Here is a 16284-nt window from a genome sequence, read left to right as displayed (position 1 = left end):
TGAGCTCTTGAATCAACCCTGTTTGGTTTTTTTTTTTAATCAGGTGGTTCAGAGGGGAGCTCATTGGGAAATTTTGCACCTCCTAACCATCCTCATCAGACGCTAATAATAAAGCAAGGAAATTCCCCAGAGACAGCCACAGCATCCAGGATCAGGGCTGAGCTGAGACAGGAGGAAAATGCTGGATGAGATACATGGGGGAGGAAAGCCAAGACAGCTACAGAGCACAGTAGGAACACAACTGGCACAGCATGACAGCAACTTCCAAGCCTGAAATGACAGCAACTAAAGAGACTTAAGAAAAGCAACACGCCAAGGCAGCAGGTGAGAGGGGACAGCCAATTTTTCCCTTTTTTATCTATCCAGGGTAAAACTCCCAAAAGAAAACAAACAAACAAACAAAGAAACACAGGAAAGCATCAGTCTGAAAAACTCTAAATCAACCCTTAAATTGCTCAGGGGTTGGTTTTCCAGTGGATTGTTCAGGTGTGCCATCCTCCTCTATTTGGTCCAACTCTCTACTCAGGAAGTATTATTTTCTTATCAGATTAGGAAAGAGATCGAAAGCAAAGACAAAAACGAGGTCTGAAGACTTAATACGCATTTGCATTGTCCACAAAAACCCTACCTCCCAAGCTCACAGATCCCTGACCGTTAGCCACACTGACCTGAAGCATAACTCAGTTTCCTGCAGCTTCACTTTTATTTGCGAACGAAGATAAAAAAGTTAAAGGGTATGAGTGATATTTCTTATCTCCCTTTTAATACTGTCTAAAATGTTAGAACTCTAGTGAAGAACCCTGAAAGCTGTAATCTAAGCCCTAAAGCTGATCAACCTGCAGGCCTTTTGGCCTCTTGGCCTTTCTTGGGGGAATTAGCTAAAGCCAGGCAGCATGCAAAGTGTAGGCAAGCAGAGCCATGAGCGCCTTTGCCAAGCTGCATCACTATCCCTTCCATACCCATATTTCTAAAGCAAAGGCAAAAGCAGGAAGTCCAGAATGGCCTGTCAAAGCAGCTGCCCATTACACTCTCACAGCACTGGAAAGGAGGCCCAAGGGTCCTGGGGCCCTGAGCCGTGCTCCTTGCTGTGGACAGTTACCTGATGCTGTGGTGTCAGAGAGGGTTCCTGCGTCCAGAGAGGAAGAGCTGGGTGCCTGGCCGGACAGCCCCAGGCTCTGCAGGCCCAGGGCACTGCTGCTGCTGCCTGGGAAACAAGTGGAGAGTGAGCACAACATCCCCTCCAGATCCCATCCACAATGCTGCTTTGGCCACCTGCTGCCCTCAGGAGTCTCAACTCACCAGCGTGTGACCCCCTCTGGCCTAGAGAAAGTTAATCAACAGCCAGTGCTGTCCACCCACCAAGTTTGGTTACAGAGATGGTGGATGGCTTCCCTCAGCTCAGGCAGGACACAGGCTGGAGGAATCTAACAGATTTAGGAGGAAATAATCCAAAAGACCAAACTAACAGAAACTATGAGATTGGCTCTGAGACTGAAAATGCCACCACAATCTCTCACTCTCCACCTGTATCTCTGAACAGCTCTCACCCAGATCAACCTCTCCCCAAATCTGGGGACACGCTAAGTCCTGGGTATCAGTAATCTCCAAACCGTCTTTCCTGTGCAAGGCCAACAGGCTGCCGTGTTCCTGGAATTGCCTTCTACCTTGTTGGTCCTGCTGCAGGCTCAGGGCAATGGCTAGTTCAACCATGGTCTCGTCATCTGCATCAGGCGGGATGTCCAGCATGGGGGGGAAGCCCTCTGCACCTGCCAGCAGGGCCTCCAGGGGAGAGGGATTGCCATTGTTGACATTTTCAGCTGTCTCCAGGACCATCGACTCAGACTGCAGAGAGAAAGCTCTGTCAGTGTCCCATGGTAAATAGTAGCTTTTGGAAGTCCACTGAAGAAGAGCTAGAGGAGAGTTCTGAGGTTCCTCCTCCCTCTCCTACTGCCAGAGACTCACCACCATCTCAAAATCTCCATGGTCCACCTCACTCTGCTCCTGGCTTTCCTGACGGATGTGACCACCATTCGGGATCCCTGATGACTGCATTTTCTCATCTGCGTCATCATCGTCATCATCATCCTTGTCTCCTGAGTCAAAGAAACCCCAGTCACCTGAAGGTGCTTGCTCTTTCCTCCCTCAGCATGTGGTATAAGTCAACGTAGCAAACAAAAACCCAAGACAAGCTACCAGCTAGCCCCCTGTGCTTAAGACGTGAACTCCAGGTGCTATGCCTGGCCTTATTCTCTTGTTTCCTGGACCTGGCAGGACCTGGGAAGATGGGGTTGGCAGGGACAGCTTGCGCCCCTTAGGAAAAGATTTTTCCAGCTGATAAAGGGAAAAAAAAAAACAACCTTGGATTCCAAAGGGATTTCCATAAAGCAGAGAAATCTAATACCAGTATGCCCCACGAGCTCTCACCAGCCCTCAGGAGACTTTGGGCAAGACGGGGAAATAATATAATCGAGATGTTTATCAATTATCTGTCATGGCAGCTTGGAGTGTTATTTTACTATTTTCTTCCCAAAACAACTGGGTCAGTGAGGTTTTTCACACTATATAATCATTAGGAGAAGAACCAGAATTGAAAGGTAAAACCATCGAATGGAAGCTGAGTTCATCACCACAGGCCCCGCCAAAGCCAGCTCCTGTGTGAAGAGACAGCCTTTCTTTCAACAAGGCAGAAGTCCAGGTCAGACTGCTAACTGTCAAAAGAGGATGGAGACCTCGCCTTCCACTCGATGGGCTGTGAAAGCATGTGAATGTGGCCTTAACTGGAAACAGACTATCTGCACTCGAGCTCCTCACCAGAGAAAAGATGCACACACTGTTGCCTAGCTCATCAAAAGCTTAGATAAGATAAATGATATTCAAGGAAGACTGTCTGAAGGTCACGAAGCTGCATACATTCCTCTAGACCTATGCTGTACCATACAGTAGTCACTAGCCACACTTAAAATGTGGCTAGTCCAGGGCCGGCCCTGTGGCTTGGTGGTTAAGTGCGCGCGCTGCGATGCTGGTGGCCCGGGTTCGGATCCCGGGTGCGCATCGAGGCACCACTTCTCCGTTCATCCTGAGGCCGAGTCCCGCATACAGCAACTAGAAGGATGTGCAGCTACGACATACAAATATCCACTGGGGCTTTGGGGGGAAAAAATAAAATAAATAAAATCTTTAAAAAAAAAAAAAAAATGTGGCTAGTCCAAATGCAGAGGTGAAGTGTGTGCATACTACACGCTAGATTTTTAAAACAGAACAAAAAAAATTTTTTTAAAGAATGCAAAGTAGTTCACTAATAATTTTTTATATTGACTACGTGTTGAAATATTTTTGATATACTGGATTAAATTAGTATTTCACATATTTCTTTTTACTCTTAATAATGTGACTAATAAAAAATTTTAAATTATGTATGTGACTTTCATTGGAAATTTACTTCTGAGCCAAACCAAGTAACCAGAGAGTTACATAATATAACAACTTTGTAGAATTGTATATAACTTTGTAGAATTGCTTTTACTAAGATGTTAAATGTTATGCCCTTGACTTGTGTCCAAGTGTATCACAAGGGAAATCTCTTGTGAAATTTGCTGTCACTTACTGTCGGTAAGCCCATTGTGGATACTACCCCTTAGGCAACAAAAGAGACCTTAATAAAGAGCTTTTATGCCATTTTTCAGGGAAAAATGACTTGTCTTTAGTCACTGTGATTTTTGTTAACTGTTCTCATTTTATTTTTGCTATGGCTCTTAGGAAGCTTTCAGCCAAATGTAAGATCTTCACTTAACAACTGCGCAGGACCTTGTGATGTGGATTTTTTGTATCCTTGGCTTGGTTTTACTATTGCACCTTTATTTTCCCATGGCCTTGATTTTCTTTATTTTCATCCCACTTACTGTATGCACCTTTATATGCCACCTGAAATTCTTTATGAGATAAGGTGGGGTAAAATAAGAAATATGTAAACAAGTCTCCAGGACCTTGGTCAACATGAGCAGCACACCCTAATGCTACACCTCCCTCCTCCCCGTCCCCACCACATGCACAGAGCCTAAACCCAGACTTCACATTACCCATTGGAGTGTTGCTTCGAGGGGAGGAGGGCAATGTCACATGTCTCCGCTTGTTCCTGGGCCTTAGGACTCGAATTAGAGCTTGTTTACAAGAGAAGCTCACAGCAGGATCCTGAGGTTGAAAAGGAAACTGTCATGCTTAGGTTTTATATTATTCATGAAACTGTCTATACAGCACTTTCCTTTCTTGGTCAATCACTTACATCAATCTGGAAGATCTACCTACTCTCACCTGCAACCCTGCTGACCAAGTTCAACAATTAATCCCATTCCTGACCTGGCATACATAAGACCCATTCACTACATTCTTGTATCTCAGTTCCTGGTAATAGCCTGGCAGGTCATTTGCTCCTGAAGTCACTTTGGCTCTCTACAACTGGGTTTTGGCTTATAATCAGGCTCATCTTAGCTCTGTGCTAAAATAAGTACTTTTAACACTTAGCTTCTGTGACAGAGTCAATGAAAATAGATCTTGACGATGTTCACATACTGATTTAATTAACACTTACTTAGCACTAACTATGTAGCAACCACCAGTATGTTCCCTGGGGATTCAAGACTGAACAAGAAAGACAAAGTCCATCCCCTTTTCAAACCTTTCTTTTCCATGAAATGAGTAAGATCTTAAAGCCTTTACTGATATTCAAAACTCTTAATTCCCATTATCTTCAAGTTTATTTAATGAGTTAGTAAACTTATAAAAAAAAATTTCTCGACATTCCCAGACTGACAAGGGATACCTGGGGTTGTAATGATACGTACAGGACACAATAGCATCTGCATGTAGATCTTGGATGCTGTATTAATACAGTCCAGCTCACATGTACAGTAGCCATGGATAATGTCTACCAGAGCATTGACGGTAGCTTCAATATGAGTTAGGCCTAGAGGGGAAAAAAATATGGTGGAAAAAAATCCTAACTTCTTGAGAGCTTAAGACAAAAGTACAAATTCTTATCCCTGCATAAAGGTCATGCTAACCAAAAAAGTGACAAGCACACACAAAGCAAAATAAACAAACAAATAAAACACACCCACAGAATGTAGGTTGTCAGCATCATTTGTGATTTGTTTTATTAACAGTCTCCCAATCTCCCAAACTGTCCCCAACAGCCTTTCAAGATATTTTGCATCACAGAAAGGAGTAGTTGTCTACTCTTTATGGATATCAAGAGACAAGGCAGAGAAGTGTGAAGAGGTGAGCAGACTCTAATGTTCCCTAGTATCCCCAAACCTAGGTAACGATAAACATGACCTTGACGTGCCTTTCAGGTTTACTGTCCAAGCCACCTCCAAACACAAAGGAGCACCAGGGGTGGTTCTACTTTTCTAGATTGCTATTCAGATCCTCACTCTTCCACCTAAACTTTGGATATGTGTGAAGTTAGATACCAAAGGCAGTGGTAGCTTAAAAATAAAATAATTCTCAAGGCTGATACTTAACTTTTACCTTTTGAACTGGTTTTGAATCAAGCTTTCAAAGATTTTTTTAAAACAAGTATAAACCCCACCAAGGACACACACACAAGTGTCTCTTTATGTGAAATATTCAACCCGACATGAAGAGACAGAAGAAAATCTCACTTCTCTGCCACACTGCTAAATTCCTGTATCAGGAACAATGCATTGATCTCAGAGACTTCTATTTCCTAACTATTAATCCTGGAAGAAATGGATGCTGAAGGCTAAAGGCTAGGGGTTTGATCTGTTCAGACAACCTATCAGGCTTCGTTATCTATTAAGATTCAAGCATCCCTTTTAACACGATACCTGGTAGGCAGGCGGGTGCCAAGAAGGCATTCTTGGGTTTGGATGCATGGAGTTTCCAGAAATGGTTCACCAGCTGTGTGATGAAACTACAGCACTCTCCTTCCAACTGCTTCTGAGGTTCTCTCCCCTCATCCACTCCTTCTAAGCAGGAGAAGAAAAATTATTAACGACGGTAAATCTGAGATGGAATTTAATTTGTTTTAAGGTTAACTCAGGTCAAGGAAGCTTGCCTGGGGAGGGAGTTTCAAGTGGGGCCCCAATCAATATGCCAACTATCCCTAGACTCCAGCAGGCACATCTAGGAAAAAAACAGTCTGGGAAAGGAATATCACAGAAAACGTATGTTAGAATTAAGTAGAAGGGGGAGCATTCAGGATCTTTATAGCAGATTTTAGAGATTTCAGGTCCAACTGTTCAATTTCTAAACACTAGGGGAACATCTGAGATTTTCTAGAATGATTCCTGGATTATAATACTAGAAGGAGGAACAGGATGATGACAGCATATGGGAGCATGTAAATAAAAGAATTATAGAGGCACCACTAAACCATATTCGACAAAGACAAAACAAGTTTGGTACCCAGCCAACGTGAGGAGAGAGGAGGAAAACAGAATTGAGCACTGACAAAGGCCCCTACACATACTCATAAAATAATAGCAAAAGAACAGCATGAAAGCAAAAGATATGACCCCATTACTTTAAAGCAACCAGAGCCCAAGCTTAATCTGACCCTGAAGATCATATGAGGTAGTAACTTCAGAGACAGATTATATCTGATGTCCAGAGCACCAAACAAATACAAGAACAATCCAAGGGGCAAGCACTGGAAAGAGTATTTACTTAAAAAGGTACAATCCTAATGTCAAAAGCCCTACAAGGTATAAAAGACAAGAGAGTAAAATTCCTGTCTCAGAGCATGAAGTCAGTCAGAGGGCAGTGAGAAGAAAAAGAGGATGAGAGAGTGAGAAGGTATATCAAGCAGATTTCAGGACCACGGCCACACAGGCCAAGTTCACCTGTTTCCATCTGGGGCAGCTTTGACTCCGTAAAGTGGACAAGGTTGTTAGGGCGCATGATGGCAATAGAGCGAGCTGTGATCACCAGCCTCTGGAAGACCTCAGGGTCCAAATCCTTGCCTTCTTTGCTGGATGTGTTGAGACACTGCACAGCTTTGCTCAACAAGGCTTGATCCTATAACAAAAGGATCACAGAGGATGAACCAAAAGCAAGGGCTGGGTACTAAAGCAAAGAGAGGAGGAGAGCTGGTAGATCATCAAGATGGCCACCTCCTCTCAAGAGAACAGCTTAATTACTGACTATCCGGAACAAATCTTCAAGGCAACCCAGTACAGGTAAACTCCTTAATACATAAAATATTAAAGGCACAAAAAAAACAGAAGCCACGAAATCAGTATCAAAGTATGAGAGAAAAACTAGAAACCACCAAATCCTCCAGAACTGCAACATCCAAGATCTGCTTCCTACAGTAGAAGAGTCACTTCTTTGCAAGTTCATGTCACCCAAAGGTCATGTTTCCACAACTGCCTCCTTGAGAGGTTCAGCAGGTTATACCTACACTTCTTAATTCTCTGGGTTGGGGGCACAAAAGCTAACCAAGTCATCTGGGCTGCTGGACTCTTCCTCATGGATCTGCACTGTCATCTTCTCTACCTACAGAAAGTGGCCTAACTTATTGCCTTTGGCCACTTACTTTTATAGGTGAGACTCTCTCTCACCAGATTTGCCCCTCGGTCTCTCCAACAGCCATCCAACTATGTCCTCATAAGCAAGTACCCCTGACTTAGGGCTGTGCCACAGCTGACGGAGTGAAGACGTCAGCAGTTCTGATCTCAGGAGTGAGCCCCCTCCCCTCACTCTCTTCCACAGAAGCCACCCACACTCAAATGTCCTTCCCCTCTTTCTCAAACTTGCTGATCCTATTAGAGTGACAGAAAAAATAAATGCAAACCAGGGGCCCATTAGTCAGCTTGTCCTCAGATGTGAGTGAGCTCATTAATTTCTCAGGAGAAACCTGAGACTGTGGGTGGAATCTCAGTGCTGTCCTTTCCCCACCTGACCTCACCAGGCCCCTGCTTTACATATGAAAAGCCAACTGATTTGACTCCCTGTCAGCACCACAACTCCCACGTCTAGAAGGCATCCCAGAGAGGGAACGATTACCTTGTGGCTGTGATAGGCCGAGCGGCTGGTGTGCAGGCTGGCCAGAAGGCTCTTGGACTGCTGCTGGACACTGGCAGGTGCTGGCAGGGACAGCAGCAAAGTGGCCAGCTCCTGAGCTGCATTCTTGTTTCTCTCCTGATGCAGAAGACAGCAGGGTTATCACTAACCCTGCCAAAGCCATGCAGAACCAACTGTCTACACTCTGCCCACCCACTTCCTCCCTTCTAAGCCACCAGGGATAGGTCACGCTCCATGGACTGCAAGAGCAAAACAAAAAATTTCAGAAATTATAATCCTCCCACAACACAGGTGCAGAAGTTGACTCCCGGCTCATGACTCCCAGAACAGCGTTCCTTTACCAGCACTCATCCTACTCGATGAAACACTCGTACTATGGCTCCCCCAAAAGTAGGACATGAGGCCTTTAGCTGAAGACTTCTCTGGCGCTCCTTTGCAAATCAAGATTATGCTGTAAATGTTCTTTAGCTGTGAGACCTCAGGACCTCTGACGACTTCACTGACCTCCTGTCTCTTCAGAAAGCTCCCACGTACTTTGAAAAAGTAACTTGCCTTTTCAATGATTGGGCCAACAGCAAAGCAGCTTTCCAGGGCTTCTAAAGAACTTACAACCAGCCTAGAGAGACAGAAAAGCTGGCTTGAGTACAACAAGAACCCTTCTCTCCACCCTGTGCATTAGCCTGTGCAAACTACAGTCATGAGGACCTTGGGGACAGCTAATGAATGCCAAATACAAAATCAAAGCACAATAAGACCTGCCACAGGCACCATGCATATCGTTTCCTCGTGTTATGGGCCAGAAGAAACCTGGCTCCTGCCTGGAGATCAACCTGAGGCCATGTTCGTAATCCATAACTCAACGACAGGGCTTTTCTTCCTCAAAGAGGATGAACATGCTTCCTTCAGCTGCCTGTGGCAGGGACACTGAGATGGCTTCACAGCCTTGATGCAAAGGGACCCAAAGCTCAGTTGCCCACAGTTCCATAGGCACAGGGATACGCGACAGGCGAGGTGAAAGCCGTCTTATTACACTGAGGGGTTATATTTTACTTACACCTCCAAGAAAATGCACAAAGGCACTTCCTCTGAGTCCCTAAGTAGGGGGAAGAGAACAAACTGTATTTTCAGGAGCATGCGAACTGCCAACATTCAAAGGGTACTACAAAGCACCCTTAGAAAACAGAGCAATTTTCTCTTAGGGAAGGAAGAGGAAACCCAACCGTTGAAGGGTACAAGTAACATGCCCCCCAGGGCTCACGCCTGTGAGTTTAATGTGGCATCGTAGAAAGACCAACATCCTGATGGCTGAAGCCCTGGACAGAGAGTGAAAAGTATCGAGAAGGCAGCTGGAAAGAAAAAGGTCGAGGGGGAGAGGAAGGTAACAAAGAGCAAGGGAAGAGGAACCTGAGGCCTAAAACCACGTTGGACAGAACAGGCTCTCCGGTGGCTCATCAGATGGGAGGACATTTCCATTGTCCCACCGCCCCCATCCCCTTCTCATCCACGGCAGAGAGGGGGCAGAGAGGAATGGGGTAAGGAAGAGAAAACTGAGAGATCTGAAGCAGCCAACATCAAGCGCGCACACACAACCCTCCGCATACTCCACTTTTACACAGGATAGCTCTGCAGCCATGCAATGACCACAACAGAAAGAAGCAGGACTCTTCCACAGAAGCAGAATCAACGCAAAGCCACACCATTGGTTACAATGCTCTCTGACACACACTCACTCGTGCAGAGAAAAGAGAGAGGGCATACTAACCGGTCCAGCTTGGTTAAGGACTCAGTTTCAGAACTTGGGGGAGAAGCAAAGAAAAAAAAAGGAAAAAAATGTGAAGCTCAGAGAAACCTGGAAACACATCCTAAGCAAACAATATGAGAATAAGGTAGGGGAAAAAATAGAGAGAGAGAGAGAAAAGGGAAGGGGGAAGGCTGCGGGTGGGAGGCAGTGATTCCAAGCCAGGCTATTCTTATGACCTCAATGTAAGAAACGCAACATCTTACATCACGAGTTACTTCATCTACCATGGCAAACCAGCAGCTACCTAGCACAAAGCCAAGCGCAATGCTTAAGAAGGCCACTGGAGGGAGCCGCGGGAGGCTCTGAACTCTGCTACAAGACGCAGCAGACAGCCTCTTGCCAGCAGTATGTTGTTACCACATAAGTAGCTGCTGCAGAGAAAGATGAGAAGACGATGAAATCAGAATGAAAGGGAAGATTTTTCCCTATAATTTCAGCCAGACTGGATTCTAAGCTATAATATGGCTAAAGCATCTTCTAGTCAGCAGCCTCTGGCTACTCCAAAGGGTACCTAAATGTTAAGAGAAGGCACAGAAGCCCCCGGGCAGAGACTGGAGTCAGATGGCTCTGAGCTCGCTTTCAGGCTTTGTCAGCACACTAAGGAGACACTGAGTGTGGGGAGTTGTGTGAAAACTTGAAAATCACAGGCTAGACTTGGGACAGTTATTAGAGGCTGACTCTCTGAAGACACAGGTTCTGCAGGGAAAGTGAAAAATGGTGAGAACTGAAGCCAACCCCTGCCAGTGTTGGTACCTCTCCAGGACAGTTCCACTGGTGGTCGTAGGGGCAGCTGAATCACTGTCTCCAGTGCCATTGCTCTGGTTCAGGTTTGAAGGACAGATGTTGCTGACGGAGGCAGAAGGGAATTCTTCTGGGGGCTCATCAGGCCAGCCAAACTGCTCCTTAGTCTTGCCATAAATTTTTACAGCATCGATCATAGTGACACCTGCTGGATCCACTGAGGCCCCGACTGCAATAAGCAAGAGAAACCTTTAGGATGCACATTCTCTAAATGGCTAACACCACCACTTCCAAAGCAAAGACCTGACTAGTTTGGGCAAAGTAGCAAATCACATCGATTTTACAGTCAGAGGAACTTTATCTCCTGAGACTTTAGCAGCACTTTAATCACATATAGATGCTGAGTACATGTAGAAACAGTTCCATCAACCAAAAGCCTAGGAAGTCCCCTACTCAGAAGAGTCCCTAAACATCACTGCAGGAATCTTCTTGTGCTACCTCCGGCCCCCTCACCCGCAGGGATCTCTAAGCACTCCCTTTGTTCAAAGCACAGACCGTAGTCATTCATACTAACAGCAACTATTTCTAGGAGAAGGAGTATCAGACAGGGGGCCAGTGAATGGTAGAGAAAGATGCCAGCCGTACGGAAGGCTCAAGGATTTGTACTGAGGGTTTAAAGTTTTCAGTGGCATGGCAAGACAAGGCACTGCTAAACACCTCTCAGTGACGTGTGACCTGAGCCCCTCATCTGTGCTTTAAGAAAGCCTTGAGATTTCACATGCTCATCTTGGTGCCTCTCTGCCTAAACACGCAGGCAGCCCCACTAGCAAGGCTGACACAACCCTACAGAAGTGAGCACTGAAGCAGAGGTTTACCCTAACTTTACCCCTCCCATTCTCCAGTGTATCCCTTTCCTGTCATCTTGCCTCCTTTATATCTCAAATGAAGCTCAGAGCGGCATGATGGCAAAGAGCACAGAAATATCGGTAGAGTAGAGGGTTCCAGAATACTGGAGAGCCACAGAGAAGTGGTCCCCAAGTCAGCAGTCCTAATGAGGATACAGTCAGTGCCAGGGGCCAGTGACTCACTGAAGAGGTTCAGTTTCTTATCAGCCTGCAGGGCTTCTTCTCTGGTGAAGGGGAAGTCAAACCAGCGTGAGCGACTCAGGTTAAGCTGCATGGTTCTGCCAAAGATCTCAATATAAGATGGGGCCCGTTCAATTGCCTGGGTCCCGATCTGGATCCGCATGCCTGTCATCACCATAGTGCTGTTGTTGTTAGTAATCTCAATGGTGAAACCACCGGGCTGTAGGGAGCAAAGGCACACGTGAGAAAATGATTACAAGCTCTTCCCTGCACACCTATAACCCTTCCTCAGACAGCGACTCAGTGTGGGATCCTATACAAGACCTTTATCCTGTTAACTCCCCCGTAATGACTTCCTTACTTCCAAGGATGGGAAAATAGAGGCAGGGGGTAGACTCTCCTCAATTTTAGGCTTCTTTCTCCCCAGTATTAACCACCTCCTGCTGCCCTCTGCACAGTAACCCTGCTGGTAACGTTAGAAGTCTTTCTGCATAAAAGTGAAAATATTCATCTATTCCAGGGACCACTTAACTAGAATCAGGGTTAGTGACTATGAGTACGTACTTTATACTTGTATTCTGAAAGGAGATGTGTTCTTGAACCACACTGTGTATGAGTTCTTCTATCCAGGGACTGAACCCAGCCCAGTCCTCACCTTGGTGTTGGCCACGTACATGCCAGTGGAATTCAGCCGGTGCTTTATCTGTTGTGCATTGTAGACCTGCAGGAGGTCATTACCACCAAACTCCACATCTGTCAGCTGCTGGTTGTGTTCAAAGAAGTCAATAGGGAAGGTCACTTGGCTAGAGGTGCGGGTTGCTGTGGAGAGCAGCACCAGATTGCCAGAAAGCATGGGTAAGTATAGTCTCTACCACCTCTGTCCCCACCCCACAGGTGAAGACCCCTCCCAGACTGAGCCCACACTCACACACACACTAATCTTTCTAGGCAAACTCTGGATTATAATCTTTGCATCATACTGATGCCTACAGGTGGTTAGCTGTCCAACAGCCATTATCCCTAATCACAACAAGACCTAGCAGGCCAAAGAATTCTGATGTTGGTGTGGGGTATAGTTAATAACAATAGGCTCTCTCATAGCTTCGAATAAGGTCTAAGAGATAATTCTTTACTGGGCACTGCTGACCTGAACTGGAGAGCCAACGGATGCTTGCCATTTGTACTACATGTCTCTAAAAGCCACAAAGAACATTGGTGCCCTGAGGAACACTGACTCTGCTTTTGGGAAATTAGCTAGCACATGTCTACCTTTACAAAACGTGAAAACAGGATAGTCACCATTTCCTCAAGGATATTTACAACAGTCTATTCTGAGGCATCATCTAGAAGACTGCTGATTCCCTTCCCCCAGTCTTTGCAGGAGGAGCCTTACTGATGGTAGCTGTTTTGCGCTTTCGAACAGGCTTCATTATGCTGATGACACTGCTAGGCTGCAGGGACGGCTGAAGCCAGTAGGAGGTGTTCTCCACATTGGCCATGTAAATGCGCAGGCTGCCATCCTCACACAGCAAGATCATCGTTGTCCGCTGCTGCTCGTTGCAGGCTGTATGCCTAATGGCGACCATGTCTTGTATCTATGAGGAGGGGACGAGGGAGGGTGTTAGTTCCCATACCTGTAGATCACTACAGAAAAAAAGAGGCACAGAAGCAACTGGTTTCATGGTCAGTTGCGGGGCACAGAAAGGTGGCAGAGAAAGGCATCTAGAAGAAAATGGATCAAAATTCTTTTTTTTTTTTTTTTGTGAGGAGATCAGCCCTGTGCTAACATCCGCCAATCCTCCTCTTTTTTTGCCGAGGAAGACGGCCCTGGGCTAACATCCGTGCCCATCCTCCTCCACTTTATATGGGACGCCGCCACAGCATGGCTTGCCAAAGCAGTGCGTCGGTGCGCGCCCGGGATCCGAACCAGCAAACCCCGGGCCGCCGCAGCGGAGCGCGCGCACCCAACCGCTTGCGCCACCGGGCCGGCCCCTGGATCAAAATTCTTTTATAGGCCTCCACTGAAAGAGCTAGGAAAGCGACGTAAGGTACAAACGCAAAGCTAGACCAGGCTCACAGTCTATGCAGGTGGCGGGAGAATCTGGCACTGACCTTTGCTTTAGCAGGAAGAGTCTTAATCTCTTGGATAAGAAAAGTGTCTGGTTTCACCATAACTACCAGTGGCACGCCGGTAGTTTGCTGGACACAACACACCAAGCCCGGGTGGTTCATCACCTCAGACCACTGGCAAAGGGCAGGAGACGTCTTACTGCCACCATTGGAACTGCAGACAACAAAAACTGCCACAGTTAGAGTGTCAAGCACCACCTACCAGTTCTTTTCTTGACCTAAAGGCTATCCTCACTAAATACTCGACTCCCAGAGCAATGTATCTGCCCAGGAACTCAAATTATCCACGAGTCTCAGTTTCATTCCGAGCTATGTATGTACTCTCATATACCCCAATGTGCACCCTCAGCAGGAGTCCTGGTTTAGGATCTCCACTGCTAGCTTCCACTGTCTGAGGGAATAGGTGGCCCTATGTGTTTAGAGGTTGTTAACTGCATAGGGCCATGGAGCTGCTGAAGGCTGACGACCCAGTGTCCTATTAAGAATCTCCAAGCACATCAAGTTATATGTGAATGCTATCCACTTTATTGAATCCCAAACCAGATAATTCACAAAACAGAGGCCAGAGAGAAAGTGCTATAATGGCTCTTCAATGGCAGAGAAGAAAGATGGGAAGAAACCATAAACCTCTTCTTCCTCCTCTCTAAATAAAACACTCACTACACCTCACACACACTTCTATTATCTAGAAACCGGATGGAAGCCTCTACCTTCTCCAACCCCAACCATGCCCCCACTACTGACACCGTGTTCTATTTACTGATGCATCCCCCCAAGAAGGGGAACTTAAAGGGCATTTTGGCAGCATGAGCGTCTCGGAGAAACTTACTCCTCCAACTTCTCAAAACTCAGTAATCACAGTAAAATCAGGTTTGCTGCCTCGACTATACCTTCCCCTTCTGAGTGACACTGGTCCCCCAAACTACCTCTTACAGCTTGAGGTCTCCATGGTGGGAGACAAACCATGCAAACAGCCCAACAGAGCAACATTTGATTTTAAAGATACCTAACAGGGAAGGGAGAGGATGACTGGAGAAAAGCCAGTTTTGCCAGATTCATAACAGATGCCAGCACTTGGGAGTAGGGTGAAGAGCTCCTGTTGAAGTGGGCACTGTGGAAGTAGCACAGGAAGTGCTCATTCTCACCTTTTGATGTTGATGGAGAAGAGCTGCAACACCTCCAGAGTCGTCCTGCTGATGGTGGCTGCAAATGATCTGCCTTGACAATAGCTGAAGAACAGCATCTGCAGCACGTGGGAGTAGTAGACGGAGACCCCTCCACCTGCCACCTGGCTGTTACTGTCCTGTCAGGACAAAGACACATTTGCATTAGCTTCTCATGTTGCCTTGGTACCAGCTTCCTGTTTGCTGGTTACTAGTTTTCAATCAAGATTTTGGGCTCTCAGACTCAAAGCTTGAGATCCCTGTGGGTAAATCTTTAAAATACCAAGAGAATAAAGGAACCTCAAATTGAAATCAGTTTAGTCCTAAAGGACAAGACTTTTTGCTATTAGGTAAAAAGTTAGAAGAAAAAAGAACAAGAACAACAACAGAAGAGCTGCTGAGTGAATTAAACCTGGAATAGAAGGGACGGCAACACGAGCTCTAACCTTCAGGTCGTCGTGGTTGATTTCCAGGACGTTAGTGACATAGAAGGGCCCCTGCTGGGCACTACTGGCCTCTTCCATGAGCTGCGTATAGATGTACCCAGCCGAAGACATTATAACAATGATGTTCTTTCCCTCTTCGTTGAACAGGAAGGTAACATCTCTTATCTTTGAGCTCGGCAGGAGAAAGTAGAAAGTTGGACTCAAGGCATCAAGGGACAGGTCATAAATCTGTAGGATGGAAGGAAAAAAGATGAAATAAAAGAGACCTATTCCAGTCTCACCCCTAAATTATCCTGGTGAATCCGAAGAGCTGCAATTGGTGAGTAATGGGCATTCATCTCCATTCAACAGGCACCTCTAAGTTTCCAGCTCTGAGCACATAAAGATGAATAAACTACCTTTTTACTCCCCCTCGAAGGTTAAGCAGGGGAGAGATACACATCAACAAATTCTGTAACAAGTACAGTAATGGCTGTGCACTTGGTACAGTGGGGGTAGAACCAGAATCGATTTCATATTGCCTACACACAGTGAGCTCCTCCTCAGCAACATAACAAAAGGCTACAAAAATGTTAGGATTTTTTATTCTTAATCTCTGGGAGAAGCTAGCAAACAATGGAGATCAGACATTCTGGACTTGAAAGCAAAACGACTGTAGGACCACATGATCAAAGAGCTGTAACTGTACCTTGACAAAGTCTGCAGTGACAATCGCTAACTCGGTCTGTGAACCAGGTAACCACACGGCTTTGATGATAAAGTTCCCTGTTGCCAACTGGGGGTGCAACACCAAGTGATCGGAAACAGAGCCCGAGCTACTGAAGGTCAGCACGTGGCAGTCCTGGACATGGTTGAAGGAAAAGAATGGTTAA

The 16284-nt window shown here is 46.0% G+C and overlaps 1 protein-coding gene across 8 annotated transcripts in view; it reads right to left on the bottom strand.

Annotated features, from left to right (window-relative positions):
• UBR4 (ubiquitin protein ligase E3 component n-recognin 4) overlaps positions 1-16284 on the bottom strand; it is a 134403-nt gene that overhangs the window by 69307 nt on the left and 48812 nt on the right. For 3 of the 8 annotated variants that reach the window (XM_087446698.1, XM_087446699.1, XM_087446702.1), the window contains exons 42-59: positions 16101-16253; positions 15413-15640; positions 14949-15106; positions 13786-13957; positions 13067-13268; positions 12329-12492; positions 11677-11893; positions 10601-10817; positions 8599-8662; positions 8029-8163; positions 6864-7038; positions 6077-6160; positions 5847-5987; positions 4839-4960; positions 4077-4188; positions 1963-2093; positions 1665-1842; positions 1100-1204 (exon numbers count right to left, since the gene is read on the bottom strand). In XM_087446698.1, the coding sequence (XP_087302824.1) occupies positions 1100-1204; positions 1665-1842; positions 1963-2093; positions 4077-4188; positions 4839-4960; positions 5847-5987; positions 6077-6160; positions 6864-7038; positions 8029-8163; positions 8599-8662; positions 10601-10817; positions 11677-11893; positions 12329-12492; positions 13067-13268; positions 13786-13957; positions 14949-15106; positions 15413-15640; positions 16101-16253 (2758 nt within the window). The remainder of the gene's footprint in view (positions 1-1099; positions 1205-1664; positions 1843-1962; positions 2094-4076; positions 4189-4838; positions 4961-5846; positions 5988-6076; positions 6161-6863; positions 7039-8028; positions 8164-8598; positions 8663-10600; positions 10818-11676; positions 11894-12328; positions 12493-13066; positions 13269-13785; positions 13958-14948; positions 15107-15412; positions 15641-16100; positions 16254-16284) is intronic. The other 5 variants (XM_087446700.1, XM_004425644.3, XM_087446697.1 and 2 more) reach the window with 4 other exon arrangements.

This window comes from Ceratotherium simum, chromosome 22 (assembly GCF_057802395.1).
Source record: "Ceratotherium simum simum isolate JZ-2026a chromosome 22, ASM5780239v1, whole genome shotgun sequence".
Taxonomy (NCBI): Eukaryota; Metazoa; Chordata; class Mammalia; order Perissodactyla; family Rhinocerotidae; genus Ceratotherium; species Ceratotherium simum.
This window is presented reverse-complemented; position numbering and strand designations above follow the sequence as displayed.